The sequence below is a fragment of the Oncorhynchus gorbuscha genome, linkage group LG04, assembly GCF_021184085.1.
Source record: "Oncorhynchus gorbuscha isolate QuinsamMale2020 ecotype Even-year linkage group LG04, OgorEven_v1.0, whole genome shotgun sequence".
In the NCBI taxonomy this organism is placed as follows: Eukaryota; Metazoa; Chordata; class Actinopteri; order Salmoniformes; family Salmonidae; genus Oncorhynchus; species Oncorhynchus gorbuscha.
Window position 1 is genome coordinate 5,324,544 of NC_060176.1, and position 21,837 is coordinate 5,346,380.

Here is a 21,837-nt window from a genome sequence, read left to right on the forward strand (position 1 = left end):
ACTGTACATAGATTTTTATGTTGTGTTTTTGATTGTACATGTGTTTATGTGTAACTCTGTGTTGTTGTTTTTGTCACATTGCTTTGCTTTATCTTGGCCAGGTCGCAGTTGTAAATGATCACTTGTTCCCAACTGGCCTACCTGGTTAAATAAAGGTGAAATAAATAAAAACATCCCACAGCCCACAGAAGAGATTGGTAAAACAGCTTTATTTGAGAGGAGAGGTATTACCCTAGTAGAGGTTTTACATTGGAGGTATTAGCATACCCAGCCAGCAGCCTCTAATTAGGACCGTCTCACTGCATGGCAGCCATTGTCCCTGTGTTTGGCATCTCAGTAAGACAGACAATAGGGGCCGACTGGCTGGAGGGCCCGTCAAGCTAACGATGGTGGCAGCCAAAGGTAATTGGATAGACTTTATCCTCCTTAGGCCAGATATTAGAGAATGGTAATCAATGCTATACTTTTCTTTCATAAACTATTAGATTTTCTGCAGCGGTTAGGTTTAAATCCCATTCATTTCAATCCCCTTCTTTTATGAGGGACAATTCTTCAGAAAATAATTTTTTGGTCCAAAGTCAACTAAGAGACTTACACAGAAAGAAGAGAGTAAAAAACAAACTACACAGAGCTAACTAATGCAAAAAACTCTCTATTATATATATATATATATATGTATATATATATATATATATATATATATATATATATATATATATATATATATATATATATATATATATATATATATATATATATATATATATATATATATATATATATGTATATATATATATATATATAAAATAAATTGTGGTAATCTGGACACCAGTAAAAAATAAATTGAAATAGTTAACTAAAATGCATGTTGGTAAATAGATGCCAGTGAAAAGATGTTGTGCCAGTTTGGCTGCGTTTACACAGCCAGCCCAATTCATATAACTTTTTCTACCAATTGATCAGTTGACCAATCACATTAGATCTTTTCACATCAGATCCCCTTTGGGCTCCTGAGTGGCATAGCGGTCTAAGGCATTGCATCTCAGTGCTGGAGGCGTCACTACAGACTCTGGTTCTATCCGGGGCTGTATCACAACCGGCCGTTACCGGGAGTCCCATAGGCGGGGACACAATTGGCCCAGCGTCGTCCGGATTAGGGGAGGGTTTGGCCAGGTGAGGCTGTCATTGTAAAATAAGAATTTGTTCTTAACTGACTTGCCTAGTTAAATAAAGGTGAAATAAATACATGTACAGAGCTGATCTGATTGCTCAAAATAACAATTAGTGAAAAAATATTAGCTGGGCTGATACATACATCACTATCTCCACCATGGGGTTAAAATGTTGTATTTGTCTCCGTTTACAATGAATGTTGTAAGAATCAAGTCACAAAGCTGAAAGCAAGCATTTTGTAGATGTGCACTGCACCACCTCTGCTGACATGAATCTAAATTATAGCCACAATCATCCCGTGGCCATCATACAATAAGAAATGTAATCATCCCCAGTTTACAATTGGCTTGTTCAACTCCTATCCTCTTCCCTTGGAGAGAGGGATGATGCTGGTCAAGTGGATGACTGCTGTCACCTGGTGGTGGGTTGCAGAACAGAACATGCAGATAAACCACTGAACAAAAATATGAACGCAACATGTAAAGTGTTGGTCCCATGTTTAATGAGTTGAAATAAAAAAAAACCAGGAATGTTGCATATGGGGTGGCAGGGTAGCCTAGTGATTAGAGCATTGGACTAGTAAACTGGAAGGTTGCAAGTTCAAACCCCCGAGCTGACAAGGTACAAATCTGTCATTCTGCCCCTGAACAAGCAGTTAACCCACTGTTCCTAGGCCGTCAGTGAAAATAAGAAATTGTTCTTAACTGACTTGCCTAGTTAAATAAAGGTTCAAAAAATAAATATGCACAAAAAGCACATTTTTCTCAAATTTGGTGCACAAATTTGTTTACATGCCTGTTATTGAGCATTTTATTCCTTTGCCAAGATAATCCATCCACCTGACAGATGTGGCATATCAATAAACTGATTAAAGAGCATGATGATTACACAGGTGCACCTTGTGCTGGGGACAATAAAAGGCCACTTTAAAATGTGTAGTTTTGTCACATAACACAATTACACAGATGTCTCAAGTTTTGAGGGAGAGTTCAATTGGCATGCTGACTGCAGAAATGTCCATCAGAGCTCTTGTCAGATAATTGAATGTTAATTTCACTACCAAAGGCTGCCTCCAATGTCATTTGAGATAATTTGGTAGTATGTCCAACTGGCCTCACTGCAGACCGACCACGTGTAACCACACCAGCCCAGGACCTTTAATCCTGGCTTCTTCGTCTGTGGGATCGTCTGAGGGGGACAGGGGATGCTTTGGAGTATTTCTGTTTGAAATAGAGCCCTTTGGCAGGGAAAAACACTGGCTCCCCAGTGGGTGGGCCTATGCCCTCCCAGGCCCACCCATGGCTGCACCCCTACTCAGTCATATGGAATCCAAAGATTAGGGCCTAATGAATTTATTTCAATTGACTTGATTTCCTTATATGAACTGTAACTCAGTAAAATCTTTAAAATTGTTTCATGTTGTGTTTATATTTTTGTTTAGTATATATGCCATCCAGCAGACACTTTTTATACAAAGGGATTTACAGTAAAGTGCGTGCACACATGTATAGTATGTGTATGTGATTCCTACAGGAATTGAACCCCCAACCTTGGAGTTTCTCATGCCAAGCTCGAATCAACTGAGTCAAACAAGTAAGTACACTAACAGGGAGAATACACATAAATAGAACAAGAAAGTTGAAAGCAAAAAGACTAATTACAGAAGTTTAAAAGCTATAAAATACAAGTCATCGAAGAGTTAAAATTGTACTGGATTTTATTGCAAAACAGAAAGTTTGCTGTGTTCACAAAAATTTACATAATTGCAACAACGCGCTCTGCTAAATAAATAACAATGCACGCTAGTTAACTTGAAACCATACAACAGTGTATTCCAGGGGGTATGTATTACTAGGCACACTTGCCTTTTTGCTCACAAATTGCCTTATTTTTCAGTAGATGCTTGGGCTTTAGTTTGGCTAAAGCCATAAGGTTCCACTGCTGCCTCAGCAACATCACTCTTCAATGGAAATGCAAATAGAAACAGATGCAGAGCAAAACCTTTAGCTAATTATACAGCAGCACTACTTACAGTGTGTCCCTGAGCAGTGGAAAAACTGTAAAGCACAGCATGTATCCTTATAGCTTGTATTATTGCTCCTTTGCTGGGTTGCCAGATTGGGTTGATATCATTAGAAAAATGTAATAATGACAATTTTCTGCAATCCAGTCATACATTAAAGACTTTCAACTCATACAAAAGCAACGTTTGGCAAACTTTCCTGTTATCTTCAAGGAAAATCTGTAGAAAACAGAGGTGAACAGGTAGACACATTAAAGAGTACAGGATACAGTCATCTCAGAAGGGTATCCAGGTCATTTACATACATTATGGGCTGGCACTAGGTAGTTTTCATCTGAAGAGGCAAAACTATGACAAAACAATGGGATGCCTTAAATCAAAATCAGCAGGGGAATCTATAAAAAAGTTCAACATTGCTATGAGTAAATTCCTAAAAGCGTTAGGATTAAGTGGATATCCGTATATTGTTCAACCTTCCTATGACCACATTACTGCCATAAACAAGGATCTGAAAAAATATACTTGGAGGTCTGATTCCACCCCATCTGTACAGAAACACAAACAATAGCTCTTACAAACCTCGCTTACAAATATTTTTAAGGCACTAAAAAATCATAGAAAGAATTTAAGAAAAAAAATATGATTCACTTTTGCAGAAAAGCAACATTAATTTAAACATACATCATCTTATTTCCTATGAGGTCAAAATGAGGTTCCAGTTCTCTAAAATCAGTGCAATAGAAAAGATCCTGTTGTGGTTCATCAGACTCAGTAGTTCGTCTCTCTGTGTATTCAACTGAGAGCTCAAAAAGAGTTCCGTCTCTGTACATGATCTAAATCGACAACATTGGAGTCGGCAACTGCAGACTTACTGATCAACAAATCACCTTGGATCTTAAATAACTGTATTATTAACAGTAGATCAGTCAGTTTGCTCAGTCCGTGATCAGCTACTGAACAAAATGTATGGTAATGCTCTTAAACACAACGACAGTCTCTGCCTCAGACTTAGTCGTCCTTCTTGTCAGAGATGCTCTCTTCCTGGTTGTCCTCAGAGGGGACATGATTGGTGGAAGAGAGTTCTGACTCCACCCCCTGGAGGGCCTGGTACCGCTGGAGCTCCAGATAGGTGGTGAACAGCTTGGCATACTCTGGGTGGTTCAGGGCAAACGCCTGGAACTCGGCTGGAGAGGAAAATGGAGAGACATAGGGTCAAATCAAAACTTACAGTAGTATATCTGGTATATATGGGGTGGCAACCTAGTGGTTAGAGCATTGGACTAGTAACCAGAAGGTTGCAAGTTCGAACCCCCGAGCTGACAAGGTACAAACCTGTCATTCTGCCCCTCAACAGGCAGTTAACCCACTGTTCCTAGGCTGTCATTGAAAATAAGAATATGTTATTAACTGACTTGCCTAGTTAAATAAAGATAAAGTCCCTCAGTCCCCTCCTGTTCACCCACGACTGCATGTCCAATTGCTCAACCTCCGACCGCAAGGCACTTCAGAGGGTAGTGCGTACGGCCCAGTACATCACTGGGGCAAAGCTGCCTGCCATCCAGGACCTCTACACCAGGCGGTGTCAGAGGAAGGCCCTAAAAATTGTCAAAGATAACAGCCACAGACTGTTCTCTCTACTACTGCATGGCAAGCGGTACCAGAGTGCCAAGTCTAGGACAAAAAGGCTTCTCAACAGTTTTTACCCCCAAGCCATAAGACTCCTGAACAGGTTATCTGGACTATTTGCATTGTGTGGCCCCTCCAACCCCTCTTTTATGCTGCTGCTACTCTCTGTTTATCTTATATGCATAGTCACTATAACTATACATTCATGTACATACTACCTAAATTGGCCCGACCAACCAGTGCTCCCACACATTGGCTAACTGGGCTATCTGCATTGTGTTCCACCACCCGCCATCCCCTCTTTTTACGCTTCTCCTACTCTCTGTTCATCATATATGCATAGTGACTTTAACGACACCTACATACTACCTGAATAACCCTGACTAACAGGTGTCGGTATATAGCCTTGCTACTCTTTTTTTCAAATGTATTTTTACTGTTGTTTTATTTCTTTACTTACACACACACACACACACACACACACACACACACACACACACACACACACACACACACACACACACACACACACACACACACACACACACACACACACACACACACACACACACACACACACACACACACACACACACACACACACACACCTTTTTTTTCTCGCACCATTGGTTAGAGCCTGTAAGTAAGCATTTCACTGTAAGGTCCACACCTGTTGTATTCGGTGCACGTGACAAATAAACTTTGATTTGATTTGTTCCATCATAAAAATTCAACTAAAATTCCACAAAGTTGTTGTTTAAAATGGGCAATTATTGGTGAAAGTAATGTTAATTTCCTATGGGAATTAAAAACAAAAGATTTAAAAAATTATACAAATATTAATATCCTACTTTCAAATCCATATGGTATTTCTCTTTCTATATTTCCAGAATGGAGATATCCAAGGCTCAACCCGGCCTTTCTATGGTGTTCCGTCAAGGCAAGCAGTCAGCTGCCTTTAGTTCATGCTGGAGTCCTCCACTTCAGATAACCTTTGACCTTCACAAGGGTCTACTTACAGAACGTGATGAATTCAGAGCTGTCTGTATCTATCTCCTTAAAGAGTTTGGAGACGTTGAGGTCACACACGCCTAGAGCAGAGCGAAGCATGGAGGAGAACTCTTCATGAGTGATTCTTTGGTCCTCGTCAGTGTCAAACAGCTGAGAGGAGAGGGAGACAATTAGTTAAGTAATGACAACACACAGGATTGATTATTGAAATTGAGACTGCTCTTATGACCGTGTGGCTTTCAAACCTACTTCATGTTCCCCTTAGACAACCACACACACGTATTTAACTTTATCATAGCCACTGAGTGCTTGTCTGTTGCTTCCAAACCATGGGTAGACCTCACAGACACAGTCTGCGTCAGCTACATACCTAGGCCCCAATGTCATGTGTTGGACAGCTAAATGTGACACAGTAACATTCGCAAAAAGCAGGGTTTTTATTGGCTGTACCTGGAAAGCTGTGCGGAGGACCTCTTCGGTGTTAGCTGGCCGACATAAGATGGTTACACCGATGACATACTCTCTGAAGTCAATGGTGCCATCTCCATCCTAGAGAGACAGAGTGACAGCTAAGTATCAGTTATCAAAGCCAGACTACACATTGCATTCGGTGGACTACAATACTCTACAAATACAGTATGTTTTTCCAAGATGAACAATGGTTCCTTTATTTCTTCAGACAGTTTGTTTACCCTCTCTATGAACAAAGCAGTGGGGGACAGCATACTAAATCCTCAGTTACTTCGCCCATCCAGTCACAGGTTGGAGAGAACAGACAGAATGGCTGTGGTCTGATTCTCTACGCTTCGAAAGAAGTGTAGTCATACACTTCCCTTTGTGGATTTCAAAGAAATGTTGTCAGAAATATGGTGTAGACTTCCTCCAGCCAAGCTTGCACCAATCCAACACAACCTAGGAAAGCCTAGAAGAGAGATTGAACCGAACTAGATGTGACTGGCTCTCACCCTGTCAAATAGAGCAAACAGCTCCTGCAGGGCGGGGCTGATGGGCAGCTTGAGGAAGCTGGCGAACTCCTGGATGTTGATGTGGCCTCCTTTACAGGAGCAGGCCACGGCTGCAAAGCCCTCCAGCTCCTTCTTCACGTTGTCCCACTTCAGGCTGAGGGGGACCGGGGAGGAAAGGAGGAGGGCAGGACACAAGGACTTACTCAGGGGTGGAAGAGGGTGTAGTTCTGTGTGTGTGTCCAACTATTACCAATTGCCAATGTAGCAGTTGGCCAAATAAAGCAGTATTGTCTAAGGCAGTGTTACTTCAGTGTGGAGCTTGCCAGTGGGTGACACAACAGTACATAACAGGGCATAACAGGACATAGTTATGCACAGTATTAGAGCGGTAGAGGAGCCAGTCTTACTCAAGTTTTTGGCTGATCTTAGTGAACTCCACTAGACCAGCCTCCATTGGCAGGGTGAGCTCCCCAGCCGAGATCATCAGTCTACAGTCCTCATATGTGTGGTCCGTCACTGGCACACCCAGGGCCCTGCACACACATAGGGATAGAATTGAAGAGATGGGTAAGAATATACATAAGGAAGATATTATTAAATGCTGTAATTACCATTCACACACACACTTACTGGGCCATAACATTTCGTACTGTCCTGGCGAACAGCACGGGTCTTTTCTTTTCCTCCTCAGTAGGGGTAACTGGAGGAAGAAACTGGAGGAGAGGGCAAAGGTCAAAACAGGGATTAACCAGGAAGTACAGGCTAACTAGGGGGCTACCTAGATAAGGTCTTTATAACACATTCATAAGCAATACATAACACCTTTATAAACCATACATAACACATAGGTACTGATAATGAACGTGTTATGAAGTCATTATCTCTTGGCTTCCTAAGTAAGTATTCCTGTGTAGTGTGTTAATACTAACCTCTATCTCTACATTGGTGTAGAGCTGAGACAGAGTGAGAAGCAGCAGGGTTCTCCTGAAAGAACATCATCACAAATCATCATCACCTCTATTCAAAGGGCATAACGGCAATCCCATACAACAAGATTGAAATGTAAGCCCTCTAAACTGAAAAACAATTCATCGCTCAACAGTGAAAATCTCTATTCCCAGAGTTTGAGGCCTAACTATGACCCATGAGGAGAAGTCACAGGAACATAGTTGCAATATGAGACACGGTACAGAAAACAACAGGGGACATGTAGCGTCGAAGCGTTGAGGCAACACTGATGATTGTAATCCACTGAGTGCACTGCAGACTTACGAGCTGAAGCCTTGCCAAGTCCAAGTCACAGTGTCCAGTCTGTTGGGATATCTCATGACCACAGGCTGCACCGGGACCCCAGGGACGAAGGCACCTGACGGGGAGAGAGGGACAGAGTGAGACCCTACCGACCTCCAGCACCAGCACTGACTACTATTCTAACTTAATGAGCACACACACACAACCTATATGTGCAAACACAGGAGCACAGACAGCCTACTAATTGGACAGAGTGCAGCCGATGACAACTCATTTACCCACAGCACACGTCCTACCAATAACAAGACCTGAAGCTGGATTCATCTAACCCTGATCAATATACCAATCAGTACTGTAAGGAAGCCACTAGTATTAGGTATGTTGGTTTGGCTATTGGCACTGTAGTAGAACAAAGTAATTCAGTGAGATGCAAATGTCTATGCAAAAACTGTAACATGCCATAGAGTGTAATTGATGGTCTTGTATGCTGTTATTTGCATTGATTATTAGATGCATTCTCAGGTTAACAGCTTTAGGATTGAACCATAGCAATTGCTACTGTATAATTCACTCAGATCCTAATAGCCTAGTTCTTGGTATTGAGTGAAGATAATCAGTCAGTAATTTCCTTCTGAAGTTCATTATCTCATTGTGCAATCTATTCCATTTTGCTATGGCTACTGTTTCAGGAAGTAATAGATTCACTCAGGCCCCTTCACTCTGGAGAAGCCCATTTTGTGTGCATCAGGTGACTGACCACACAATGAGGCACATAACATGTAGCATACTGGGAGTAAATGAAGAGGTGTTGTGTCAAAACAACTATAACAGTGTTACTTCCGTCCCGCTCCTCACCCCAGCCTGGGCTTGAACCAGGAACCCTCTGCACACATCGACAACAGTCACTCTCGAAGCATCATTACCTATCGCTCCACAAAAGCCACAGCCCTTGCAGAGCAATGGAAACAACTACTTCAAGGTCTCAGAGCCGGTGAAGTCAGTGATTGAAACTCTACTGGCGTGCACAGCTAACTAGCTAGTCATTTCCCACCGGTTACACAAGCACCCCAGAAAGAAGCTAAATGAACACCATTCTGCAACCGCATGATGGCCCTATCTCTGCCATTAGTTTACGAGTGAATTTGCATTAAGTAAATGACACCACTAGTGTGGATGGTACTGTGTGTCTCTCCCAGCAGACTCTCTGTCCCCACTATAAACAAATGACAACCAGCCTGTTAAGTGGGAATACAACATGGACATTGTAGGGTCCCACATGATTTTCAAACCCTATCAACAGTACACTGTTTGGTATAATATTGATACCTTGGATCCACACATAGGTGTTTCTACTCCTATTTAAAAACAAGCATGGTAGTGAAGTTCAACCTACCTTGTTTGAAAGTGATGAGACATGAGCGATTTGTACAAGTCCCCTCAGGGAAGACCAGGATCTGGAACATAAATAACTAAATGTTTCTTTTCAGTTGTACAACTGAAATGTGTCTTCTGCATTTAACCTAACACCTCTGAATCAGAGAGGTGCTGGGGGCTGCCTTTATTGGCATCCACATCATCGGTGCCCAGGGAACAGTGGGTTAAACTGCCTTGCTCAGTGGCAAAACAACACATTTTTACCTTGTCAGCACGGGGATTCGCTCCAGCAACCTTTCGGCTACTGGCCCAATGCTCTAACCACTAGGCTACCACCACTGACAATGTAGATGGATCTATTCCAGTGTATCATTCTATGCTGAATAAAGTAAGACTTTCTGTCACAAAGAAGAAGCCACAGCAATTGTGTTTGAAGAATATGTCACGCGAGAGGAAGTTTACAAGGCAAATTCTTGGTGTGAAAAGGTGTGATGTTTCATTCCCAAGCTCCTTGTCAGACTACAAGCTAGACAAGACATGATAAATTATGATTAAAAAAATAATACTGGCTGTGTGTTTGTGGATGTGTTTAACTATACTTGTGGGGAACAGAAGTCCCCACATGAATAGTAAATTAAGAAAATAAATTGACCAACTAGGGACATTTTGTTAGTCCCCACAAAATCAAATGGTATTTATGGGGGGTTTAGGGTTATGGTCAGAATTAGTGTTAGGGTTAGAATTAGGTTGAGGGTTAGGGAAAATAGGATTTTGAATGGGACTGAATTGTGTGTCCCCACAAGGTTATTCAAAACTGTGTGTGTGTGTATGCCTGCGACAGACCTGTGGCCAGCGGCCTCCAGACTTGGCTCTGCTGTCTATCTCCATAATGGTGTTCTTACGGGAGTCTGGGTCCTGTCTGGAGACCAGCACCGGCTGGAGACACCGCACAAACCCTGTATGGAGAAAGGAAAGATAAACTCACACACTAGTGCTGAGCAATTAAGAGTTTTTTAGTGTTTTGATTATGATTCTTTAAAAAAAAGATTAAATGTACTATGCATTATGTGGGTTGAATGCTGTAACACAGAATGAAACAATTAATAAAAGTACCATGATGGTAGTGACTGTTCATTACTGCCTATCACTTATTAACCATCATTTATTCACATTACTTTTCTTTAATAAAATATTTAAGTTGCTGTGTATATTACATTTTTTTAATTTGATGGATTCATTATTTCATTCCAAGTCATCATCTCATCTCTATACCTATGCTGTCTGACAAAATCCCTATTTTGTAGTTCCTCAAAGTAAATAAGGCATACTTCAAGACTGCTGAATGCCAACCATCAATCACTAAGATCAAGTATTATTAGTTAAGAGATGCCTCACGAAGTTACATCTGCTCTCTATATCACTGTCACGACTTCGGCTTGTTCGGGCGGTGCTCGGCGTTCGACGTCACCGCTCTTCTAGCCATCATTGATCCATTTTTCATTTTCCATTGGTTTTGTCTTGTCTTCCCACACACCTGTTTTCAATCCCATTCATTACCTGTTGTGTATTTAACCCTCTGTTTCCTCTCATGTCTTTGTCAGAGATTTATTTGTCAGTGTAGTGTTGTTTGTTGTATAGGTGCGCGACGGGTCTTCGTACCCATATTTGTTTGTTCTTTTCCTGTTTAGTGTTATGGAGCATGTTACTATGACGTTATTAAAAGACTCCATTTTACACTCCGTTTGACTCTCCTGCGCCTGACTTCCCTGCCACCTATACACATATGCCTGACAATCACCTCACGATCTCGCATTCTTCTGTCTTCCGTTGCAGGTGTAAAAGAAACACAGACCGGACAAGCAGATGTGCAATAGATTATGGTCATTGTAGTTAATTACCACATTTTATGCACTAAACTACGCATAATATTGGCCTGTTGGAAACTACAACCCCCTACGACATCACACACTTCAGGCTGGATCTGATTTATCTCCAGAGAATGTACGAGAATGTACGCATTGAGCTCACAGGGAAAAAAACGAACTAAATGGAAATGAAATAATTGAACCGCTGTTGGTCAATTAGTTGTTAAAAATGTCAGTTAATCGTTCCGCACTAACACACACCATTACAGGCTGGAGGCGCCGCACAAACCCTGGAGAGGAAACACACACATCAGATAAACACTAACGGATATTAAATCTGCAAACAGAATCAGCATAAATACCCACACTTATCATTGACAGACCCACACACACTGATCGCTGACTCACAAACACACACTCTAAAAAAAAAAAACCTAACCCTCTAAAAAACCCCAGACAGAAACAACACTCACTGCCAAATATAGGAGTGGCGAGGTTCTCAGTGCGGGACACAGTGGAGGGCAGGCCTGCTACGATGCACACAATGCCATCAAAGAAGGTGGAGTGTGGGGCCACAGCCAGAATGGGGGCCTCTGCACTGCTCACCTGCTGGCCCTTCACCACCACCCTGAAGCCCATGAAGAAGTAGTAGGACCTCCCCAGGAATGCCATCACACGCCGACACATGAACCTGGGGAACCAGAGAGTCAAACAACAGAGATTTAGCATGAAACTATACAGATTAAACTAACAGTTGTATACTGTCAGGAATATTCACCTAGAGACACTGAACATGGATACATATAGCCTACATCTGAATGGACCAATATTACAGTCAACATAGATCTGTGTGTTGTCAGGACCTCAGCTTAGCCTTTTGATGGTCAGTAGTACTGTACTAAGTTGGTGCTCCATGTTCATCAGCTAGTTAGTGTTATCAACTATGAAATAAAACAGACCTGAACGCGAGCGATAAACAACAAACAACAAGCAGCTGCATGTAGCTGTGGTCATATCAACACATACAATCAAAGAGAGAGGGAAGTGGGCTGCTTTTGAGTCACAGAAGAATACATTTGGTTTATTTATCATGTGTAGCATCAGGCCTCATGCAACACATCTCTATGACCGCCTCCATTCTGAGGAAATAAAGAGGTAGATAGTGTTTCGTTCGATACAGACAAGATCTAATGAAGACTGCTTCAGCTACACACAAACTGGACAGTTTTATCTCCATCTCTGCATTCAAAGACTCAATCATTTACACTTACTGACACTTGTGGCTGCTTTGCATCATGTATTGTTGTCTCCACCTTTTTGCTCTTTCTGCTGTTTTATGCGCCTAATAATGTTTGTACCACATTTGTGCTGCTACCAGGTCGTGTTGCTGCCATGTTGTGTCGCTATCAGGTTGTTGTTATGTTGTGTTACTACTAGAGGTCGACTGAATATGATATTTCAACGCCGATACCGATTATTGGAGAACCAAAAAAAGCCGATACCGATTCATCAGACAATTTTTTAAATGTATTTGTAATAATGACAATTACAACAATACTGAATGAACACTTATTTTAACAATATAATACATTTTAAAAAATCAATTTAGCCTCAAATAAATAATGAAACATGTTCAATTTGGTTTAAATAATGCAAAAACAAAGTGTTGGAGAAGAAAGTAAAAGTGCAATATGTGCCATAAAAAAGCAAAAGTTTAAGTTCCTTGCTCAGAACGTGAGAAAGCTGGTGGTTCCTTTTAACACGAGTCTTCAATATTCCCAGGTAAGACGTTTTAGGTTGTAGTTATTATAGGAATTATCAGACTATTTCTCTCTATACCATTTGCATTTAATATACCTTTGACTATTAGATGTACTTATAGGCACTTTAACTTTAATATTGCCAGTGTAACAGTATAGCGTCTGTCCCTCTCCCTGCCCCTACTTGGGCTCGAACCAGGAACACATCGACAACAGCCAACCTCGAAGCATCGTTACCCATCGCTCCACAAAAGCAACGGCCCTTGCAGAGCAAGGGGAACAACTACTCCAAGTCTCAGAGCGAGTGACGTCACCGATTGAAACGCTATTAGCGCGCACCCCGCTAACTAGCTGGCCATTTCACATCGGTTACACCAGCCTACTCTCGGGAGTTGATAGGCTTGAAGTCATAAACAGCTCAATGCTTGAAGCATTGCGAAGAGCTGCTGGCAAAACGCACGAAAGTGCTGTTTGAATGCATGCGTACGGCCTGCTGCTGCCTACCATCGCTCAGTCAGACTGCTCTATCAACTCATAGACTATAATATAATAACACACAGAAATACGAGTCTTTGGTCATTAATATGGTCGAATCCGGAAAGTATAATTTCGAAAACAAAACATTTATTCTTTCACTGAAATACGGAACCGTTACGTATTGTATCTAACGGGTGGCATCCCTAAGTCTAAATATTGCTGTTACATTGTAAAACATTCAATGTTATGTCATAATTATGTACAATCCTGGCAAATTAATTATGGTCTTTGTTAGGAATAAATGGACTTCACACAGTTTGCAATTAACCTAGGCGGCCCAGACTGCTTGCACGGAACGCAAGAGAAGTGACACAATTTCCCTAATTATAAGAAATTAATGTCAGCAGGCAATCTTAACTAAATATGCAGGTAAAAAATATATACTTGTGTATTGATTTTAAAGAAAGGCATTGATATTTATGGTTAGGTTTGGTGCAACGACAGTGCTAAATCATCACCTGTTTGGCGAAGTAGGCTGTGATTCGATGAGAAATTAATGGGCACCGCATCTATTACATGCAACGCAGGACACGCTAGATAAACTAGTAATATCATCAACCATGTGTAGTTAACTAGTGATTATGTGAAGATTGATTGTTTTTTATAAGTTTAATGCTAGCTAGCAACTTACCTTGGCTTCTTGCTGCCCTCGCGTAACAGGTAGCCAGTAATATCATCAACCATGGAGTGCAATGTAAGGCAGGTGGTTAGAGCGTTGGACTAGTAACCGGAAGGTTGCAAAAACGAATCCCCAAGCTGTCAAGGTAAAAATCTGTTGTTCTATCCCTGAACAAGGCAGTTAAACCACCGTTCCTAGGCCGTCATTGAAAATAAGAATGTGTTCTTAACTGACTTGCCTAGTTCAATAAAGGTGTAAATATATATATATATTTATTTTTAAAACGGCCATATCGGTGTCCCCCCCCCAAAAAAAACTCTAATTAATCGGCCATTCCGATTAATCGGTCGACCTCTAGTTACTACCATGCTGCGTTGTCATGTGTTGCGGCCATGCTGTGTTGTCGTCTTAGGTCTCTCTTTATGTAGTGTTGTGGTGTCTCTCGTCTTGATGTGTTTTGTCCTACTTTTTATTTATTTTTTATCCCAGCCCCTGTCCCTGCAAGAAGAGTTTTGCCTCTTGGTAGGCCATCATTTTAAATAACAATTTGCTCTTAGCTGACTTGATTTGTTAAATAAAAGTTAAATAAATACACAGAAAGGGCTGATGTAGGCTACATTCCTTAAAACCTCTACAGGATCGGTATCCCCCATGGGACGGTTAATGTGATTAGCACGAGGTGATTAGCATTTAAGGTTTCAAAGCTTAAATTCTTGTTAATATACAGTGGGGCAAAAAAGTATTTAGTCAGCCACCAATTGTGCAAGTTCTACCACTTAAAAAGATGAGAGAGGCCTGTAATTGTCATCATAGGTACACTTCAACTATGACAGACAAAATGAGAAAAAAAATCCATAAAATCACATTGTAGGATTTTTAATGAATTTATTTGCAAATTGTGGTGATATTTAATGGATCAATCCAAAACTTTGTACATACACTGCTTTGTACAAAACACTTGTTTTTTTCTATTTTTGTAGCCAAAATCTAAATTGCGCCTGGGCTGGAATAGTACATTATGGCCTTTCTCTTGCATTTCAAAGATGATGGTACAAAAAACACTTGTTTTTACCATATCGAATGTGTTATATTCTCCTACATTAATTTCACATTTCTACAAACTTCAAAGTGTTTCCTTTCAAATGGTATCAATAATATTCATATCCTTGCTTCAGGTCCTGAGCTACAGGCAGTTAGATTTGGGTATGTCATTTTAGGTGACAATTGGAAAAAAGTGGTGCATCCTTAAGAGGTTTTAACAGCTGGACAGTTCATTTTTAGTTGAGGATGAACAAGAACTAGTGTGAAATTGCATAGTTCTTACTCCTTTGTCCTTCCTGCATTTCTCAATGTGTGAAAATCCCACAGCTATTGATGTATAGGGACAATTCCATGGTAACAGAGTGATGCTGAGACAGATTTTTGGGATTGAGAAATGCAGGAAGGAGGGAGGAGTAACAACTATGTAATTTCACACTAGTTTAATTATTGTTCATCCTCAACTAAAAACAAACTGTCAAGCTGTTAAGGAATGTAGCCTACATCAGCTCGTTCTGTGTAGCTGAAGCTGTCTTCGTTAGATATGTCTGTATTGTCCAAAACACCAGCTAGCTCATCTTCTTTCCTTTCTCAAAACTCTGTTACCATGGAACTGCCCATAGGCCTAACTACTTAAGTCATAAACAACAATGCTCTGTACATCCTCTGGAACTAATGACTAAAGTACTCATAGTGGATGCATAGTTGAAATATAGTTATACATAAAGACCAGTAGTGGCACAATATGGTGTTTTGCAGTATATTTACCGTCTCCATCCGGTCATGGGTGCCACTGCTCCTTTGAGAGGGTGCATGAATGTTGTTATGACAGCAACAGGCCATGTTACCATGAGAACCAGAGTCAGGAAGATGGCACGGATAGGTACCAGGAAGATTCCCCGGAATACACACTGCAAAGAGAAGAAAAAAAACACATCACACACACACACACCAGTTTTTTTTTACAGATCTACAACGTGATAAGATTACTGACTTCATGCCACTGAAAGGACTTTAAAGAGCCATTTTAAAACACACATTTCCTAACCAACATATATAATGCGCAACGATTACAACCATTGACCAAGGGATACGCACGTTATAGACTTTTCATTCTAGAAATTCACATGGTTGGAGGAATTTCTAGAGGCTACATAAATGCCTCCATTGTTTGTGTTACACAATAACAAGGCATTACAAAAGGATTGTCAGGGTTTCATAGGCTTAGATTAGCTATGTACCTGTACTGTATGCTATAGTCACGCACCACCAGACACACACACAGCTATAGAGGACAACCACCCGGCTGCGCTCAACTGTTTACGTTTGAATACCAACCACAGTTCTGTGACGGATAAATTAACGAGTTAATCGATTTATTTGACATTTTATACTCACTTTGATAATGTCAGCCTTGGCCAATTTCACCTCCTGCACAAACGGATTAAGGACGGCCGGAAGAAACAGGGATTGCTGCCTGGGTAGCGCGAACACTCTCCGGGGAGTCATTCTTCTCGCTCGGGTCGCGGTATGGCGTCAAGAAGCTTTAGAATTGCACAGTAGTGCTGCAATCACCCCACTTCCTCGATTCGAATCTTGCGAATTCTGTTCGCTCTCAGAATGTTGCGATAACATCGTTCACAACAACCGTAGAGCAAGGACGAGTGATCTGGCACTCTGCATCCGATTACTTTTAGGCCCCACCTACTGCACTGGGTTTACGTGGGATTGTATAACCTTTTGCCTGGTGAGCGAGCAGTGGTGGGGTGAAACCACAAATGTAATTACTTGACACATTGGAAAGAATTTACAAAAACCCCAGAGCAAACTAGAATGCTATTTGACCCTAAACAGAGTACACCGTGGCAGAATACCTGACCACTTTGACTGACCTAAAATCTGTACAGACACAGTTAGCATAGCCTTGATATTGAGAAAGGCCACCGAAGGCAGACATGGCTCTCAAGAGAAGGCAGGCTATGTGCACACTGCCCACAAAATGAGGTGGAAACTGAGCTGCACTTCCCAACTGCCTGCCAAATGTATGACCATATTAGAGACACATATTTCCCTCAGAATACACAGACCCACAAAGAATTTAAAAACAAATCCAATTTTGATAAACTCTCATATCTATTGGGTGAAATACCACAGTGTGCAATCACAACAGCAAGATGTGTGACCTGTTGCCACAAGAAAAGGGCAACCAGTGAAGAACAAACACCATTGTAAATAAACCTATATTTATGTTAATTTATTTTCCCTTTTGTTCTTGAACTATTTGCACACCATGCCAATAAAGCCCCTTAAATTGAAATTGATTGGCTGAAATAAACGGAGTGAACAAGTCAAATATTCATGTTGAATTACAAAATGTATAATTTTGAAGCAACTTTACAAGATTAGTTCATGTACATCAGGGTGGCATTCAATAGACTAGATATAGGGCCTAAAGAAAAGAAAACACAGAAATACCCATAGAATAAGAATAGTCATTGAGGTTTCGTTTCACAGCTTAGCAATTGGGGTCAAATTGTTGTGTTCATTTGTATGAAATGAACTAAGTCATATCTCAAGTCAAAAGGCATACTATGGCTGGCATGATGATGTGCTCTGCTCCATAATAAAAACCACAACAAAGCGTTTTTCAGACCTTCATCCATCCACAAGATGTCACCTGTTAGTCAAATATTGCATTTACATTGACCACAGAGGTACTGTATGTAAGGGCCCTCAGAACGGCTCAACAAGGACCTGAATACAAATGTACAGTATGAAGTGTACTTGAGAAAAAAACGTTTTAGAACTACACCTATTTATAGGCTATTAATTTACTGATTACAAATTGTGTGTTAGTAGGCTACTGAAAGGCATAGTCCTATCTAGTGTGACATAGTCCCATCTAGTAAGAAACGTTAAGGGCGTTTCTCTCTCTCTCTCTCTCTCACACACACACACACACACACACACACATATATATTGACCATCCATCTTTATTATTTTACAGACAGAGAATGACACATTGCACAAAACATTATAAAAAAGCATATGAATCAAAACAACAAGATTATTACACAATACTTCTGTGGTACTTCTCTTGTCATGACTCCATCATGCAACAACAAACCAGATACAGTCTCTAGGCAGTCCGTGCCTTTCATCTCCCTGTACCATCAGTGAAACAATAGACAGATCCTACAAAAAATGAGAATTTGGTCTCCATATTTGTGCAGTACCCCTGTATAGTCTAATACAAAGTGCTAACCCTATTTGAAGAATAAGGTGTGTCTATAAGTACTTCTGAAAATAGTCTGAACAGAATGTAGAAAAACTGCATATCAAATATAGGATCATTCAAATAAACATTTTCTATAAGCACCATTATCTGTACAGACATATTGTGCAAATTCATATTTTCAAATGTATTCCACAACACTGAAATTGCTATTGACTATTTCTCATTCTATTGCAGTATCATGTAGTCTCTAGATTGCAGACATAGCAGTAAATATAGACAGCATTCATTCTCCAGATGATGCAATACTGCTCAGGTGAAGCTACATTTATATAGGAGAATATCTTCCAGTACAACACTGCCTGTCTCTATGTAGTGTGGACATACCAGATGTCTGAGTTTCTAATAACAAACAACGGGGCAAAGAGATCAAAGTAAATCTGCATCATCATAACATAGAAACTGATAATATCACACAGTAATATAATACAAAATCCTGATGTCTATGTTCAGCCTGTGTAGATGGTTCCACGGTGTGTTAGAGGGTGTGTTTAGTTTCTAGGCTAGGGTGCAGGATAGGCTGGTTGGACAGGGATGGGGGAATCAGTCCGCTGAGAGCTTAGCCAACGTCTATGCGTCTCACTGTTGCTTAGTGACAACCCAGCCAGTCCTTTGTGATCTCGCCCAGTTTGACGATCTTCAGGCTACTGTCATCCATTTTGAAGTAGTGGGCACCTTTGAAGAAGTAGGTGTAATCTGGAAAACAAACATTATGATGAGAGACAAGGTACATCAAAATCATCACATTCAGTGCATCAAATATACATCTAATTTCACCTTGCGCAAGCCACAAGGCCTTACACACTAGAAGGGAAATTTGAGCTAGTGTAAAATATGTCCCCTAGACGCTTATAACTTAGTAACACACTATCATCTCAGCCAGAGGAAGAGGACATGATGATGTCACTCGTCTCCTCAGTAAAAACACCCAATCAGGAATCAGCGGTGGAGGAGCTCAGGCTAATTAGAATGAAGACAGAGGTATCTCTGTGAAGCAGCACAGGCTGGCTCTATCAAACACTGTTTCTTAGTCGGGAAGCGCGGTGTGTGATGTATAGTATAAGTGTGTCAGAAGGAAGGGTATAAAAAAACCCTGGTTAACTGCCATAGACTTAAGATTTACCTCCTGTGTTATACTACTCTCGCTGCTTGCTCTCTACTTCCTCCTCTCTCTACTCTCTCCTCCTGCCTCTGCTCTCTCCTTGCTCTCTTTCTCCTCCTACCTCTACTCTCTCTCCTTGCTTTCTTGCTTTCCTCTTGCCTCTACTCAGTCCTTCCTCTCTCTCGCCTTCTGCCTCTACTCTCTCTCCTTGCTCTCTCTCGCATCCTACCTCTAATCTCGCTCCTCCTGCCTCTACCCTCTCTTGCCCTCTACTCTCTCTCCTCCTGCTTCTACTCTCTCTCCTCCTGCCTCTACTCCCTCTACTCTCACTCCTCCTGCCTCTACTCTCACTCCTCCTGCCTCTACTCTCACTCCTCCTGCGTCTGCTCCCTCTCTCTCCTCCTGCCTATCGGGCGTGCAATGATGGGGGGATAAAACAGTTTTGGTTGTTTTAAGTAACGTCTTTGTTGTTGTAATATCTAAACAGACGTGGCAGTTTCACCACTAAGGATTCCAGCTTTAAGGCCAGGTGCCAGTTCATAATGAGAGGACTGGCGGCGTCAGGTTGGGTTCTAACTGCCAGGAATGTAAGCCTGCAGCCAGTGGTGTGTCAGTACAGCTCAGACTGAAGCAGGAAGCAGTGCTCCCTCCATGTTCACACAGGCCCCAGCTACCTCTCTCTCTTCCAGTTGACATCTCTTTCTCTCTCTATTTCTCTCTTCAGTAGATATCCCAATGGGCACACGCTGGTTGAAGCAACATTGTTTCCACATGAGTTCAATGAAATTACATTGAACCAAAGTGGAATAGACGTTGAATTGACGTCTGTGTCCAGTGGGTATCTCTCTCTATATCCCTACCCCTCTTCCTCATCCTTCTCCCCCCCCCTCTCTCTCCCTCTATACCTCTACCCCCTCCCTCTCTCTCTCGCTCCCTCTCTACCTCTATCCCCCTGCTCTGTGTGTGTGGTGATGTTCAATAAAGTATCTATTATACAGTATTGTATTCTAGTATGCTTACCGATGCCATTCAGACTAAAGGCAGAGTCAATGCCGTCTGGGATTCCGTTCCAGGAGTCAGCGATGAGCTTGGGGAAGCCAGGGTCCATCTTTTTCTTGGCTTCATTGTACCTGGAGGGGCATGATAACACACAGAGGCCATGATATCAATGTTTAGTCATGAGTACATGATACTATGTTAGTCTGTTAGGTACGAGAAAATTGGGCCGTTTTGGTTGACAAAGAGTTAAGTACATACAGCAACAGTATCTTACATTATCCCTGTATTAGGTAAGAGCAGAGTGAGCTGTTTTAACAGTCCATTGGAAGCTAAGGTCTCTCATTAAAAGCAGACATGGCTCAGCACAGCAGCACACCAACACATCAACACACAGTGACGTCTATAGAATTAGATTTTAAAGTAATTCTAATTCTATAGCGATGTCATCGCTACAATCCTGAGTGGACCAGACACAGGCTTTGGTAGGGGTTGTGTTGTGGTGACTCACCTCCAGAACTGGTCTCCAGCGAACAGGTAGGTCTTCTGGCTCTTTCCAAAGGAGAAGGCTGCGTCAATGCCTTTCAGGTCTGTGGGCAGGCCTATAGAGGAGATTCTCTTGGGGTAGCCTTTCTCTATCTGGTCTGCATTGAAGATCCACATCTCATTGCCTATATGAGAGAGAGGAGGGGAGAGATGACAAATGAGCACAGGTCAAGATGCTCACAGGGAAGGGTTTGTGAGGATAGAGTTTCTCTAAACTCTTACCTTTTCATTAGCCATAGAGAGACAATGATCATAGGAGTTGGCAAGACAGCACAAACAGATCTGGGGCCATGCTAACATTTGATCATATCTTGTGGTTAGGGAGGACTGGATAAATGATTGAGGAAATGTGACTCATGGCTTTACAATTAAAGGGCTGGATGGAAAATAAATGGTTCTGTTCTACAAGGCCAAGCATTCATCTTCTTAAATAGAGACACTATGTTCTGGAAGAGCTCTGATTTCATGGAGCTTTTCTAAAGGAGAATAGCATGCTTCTACAATGCATGGCATGTATTATAAACCACTAATAACTACTTACAGTACTAATGTCCAAAATGTCCAAACCACATACTAGCAGTATACTTGACTGAAATACTAAAAGACACACTTATGATTCTCCTAATGGTGAACTTCTTAGAAATAGGATGTTATTT

General features: G+C 41.3%; 2 protein-coding genes across 2 annotated transcripts in view; both read right to left on the minus strand.

The window, feature by feature from the left end:
- Nucleotides 1–2,872: 2,872 nt before the first annotated feature.
- Nucleotides 2,873–17,033, minus strand: LOC124033573 (lysophosphatidylcholine acyltransferase 2-like). Its single transcript, XM_046345628.1, has 13 exons — nt 16,641–17,033; nt 16,011–16,153; nt 11,762–11,979; nt 10,267–10,379; nt 9,443–9,503; nt 8,071–8,164; nt 7,728–7,782; nt 7,429–7,511; nt 7,206–7,331; nt 6,799–6,952; nt 6,284–6,382; nt 5,842–5,983; nt 2,873–4,380 (listed from the first exon to the last, which is right to left on the minus strand). Exons 1-13 carry the CDS (start codon nt 16,749–16,751, stop codon nt 4,205–4,207), a joined length of 1,575 nt encoding a protein of 524 aa, XP_046201584.1. The 5' UTR covers nt 16,752–17,033; the 3' UTR covers nt 2,873–4,204.
- A 1,186-nt stretch (nt 17,034–18,219) lies between these two features.
- Nucleotides 18,220–21,837, minus strand: part of LOC124033574 (72 kDa type IV collagenase-like) — a 35,303-nt gene continuing 31,685 nt past the window's right edge. The window contains exons 11-13 of the mRNA XM_046345630.1: nt 21,147–21,306; nt 20,660–20,769; nt 18,220–19,233 (exon numbers count right to left, since the gene is read on the minus strand). Of these exons, the coding sequence (XP_046201586.1) occupies nt 19,127–19,233; nt 20,660–20,769; nt 21,147–21,306 (377 nt within the window). The 3' untranslated portion in view covers nt 18,220–19,126. The remainder of the gene's footprint in view (nt 19,234–20,659; nt 20,770–21,146; nt 21,307–21,837) is intronic.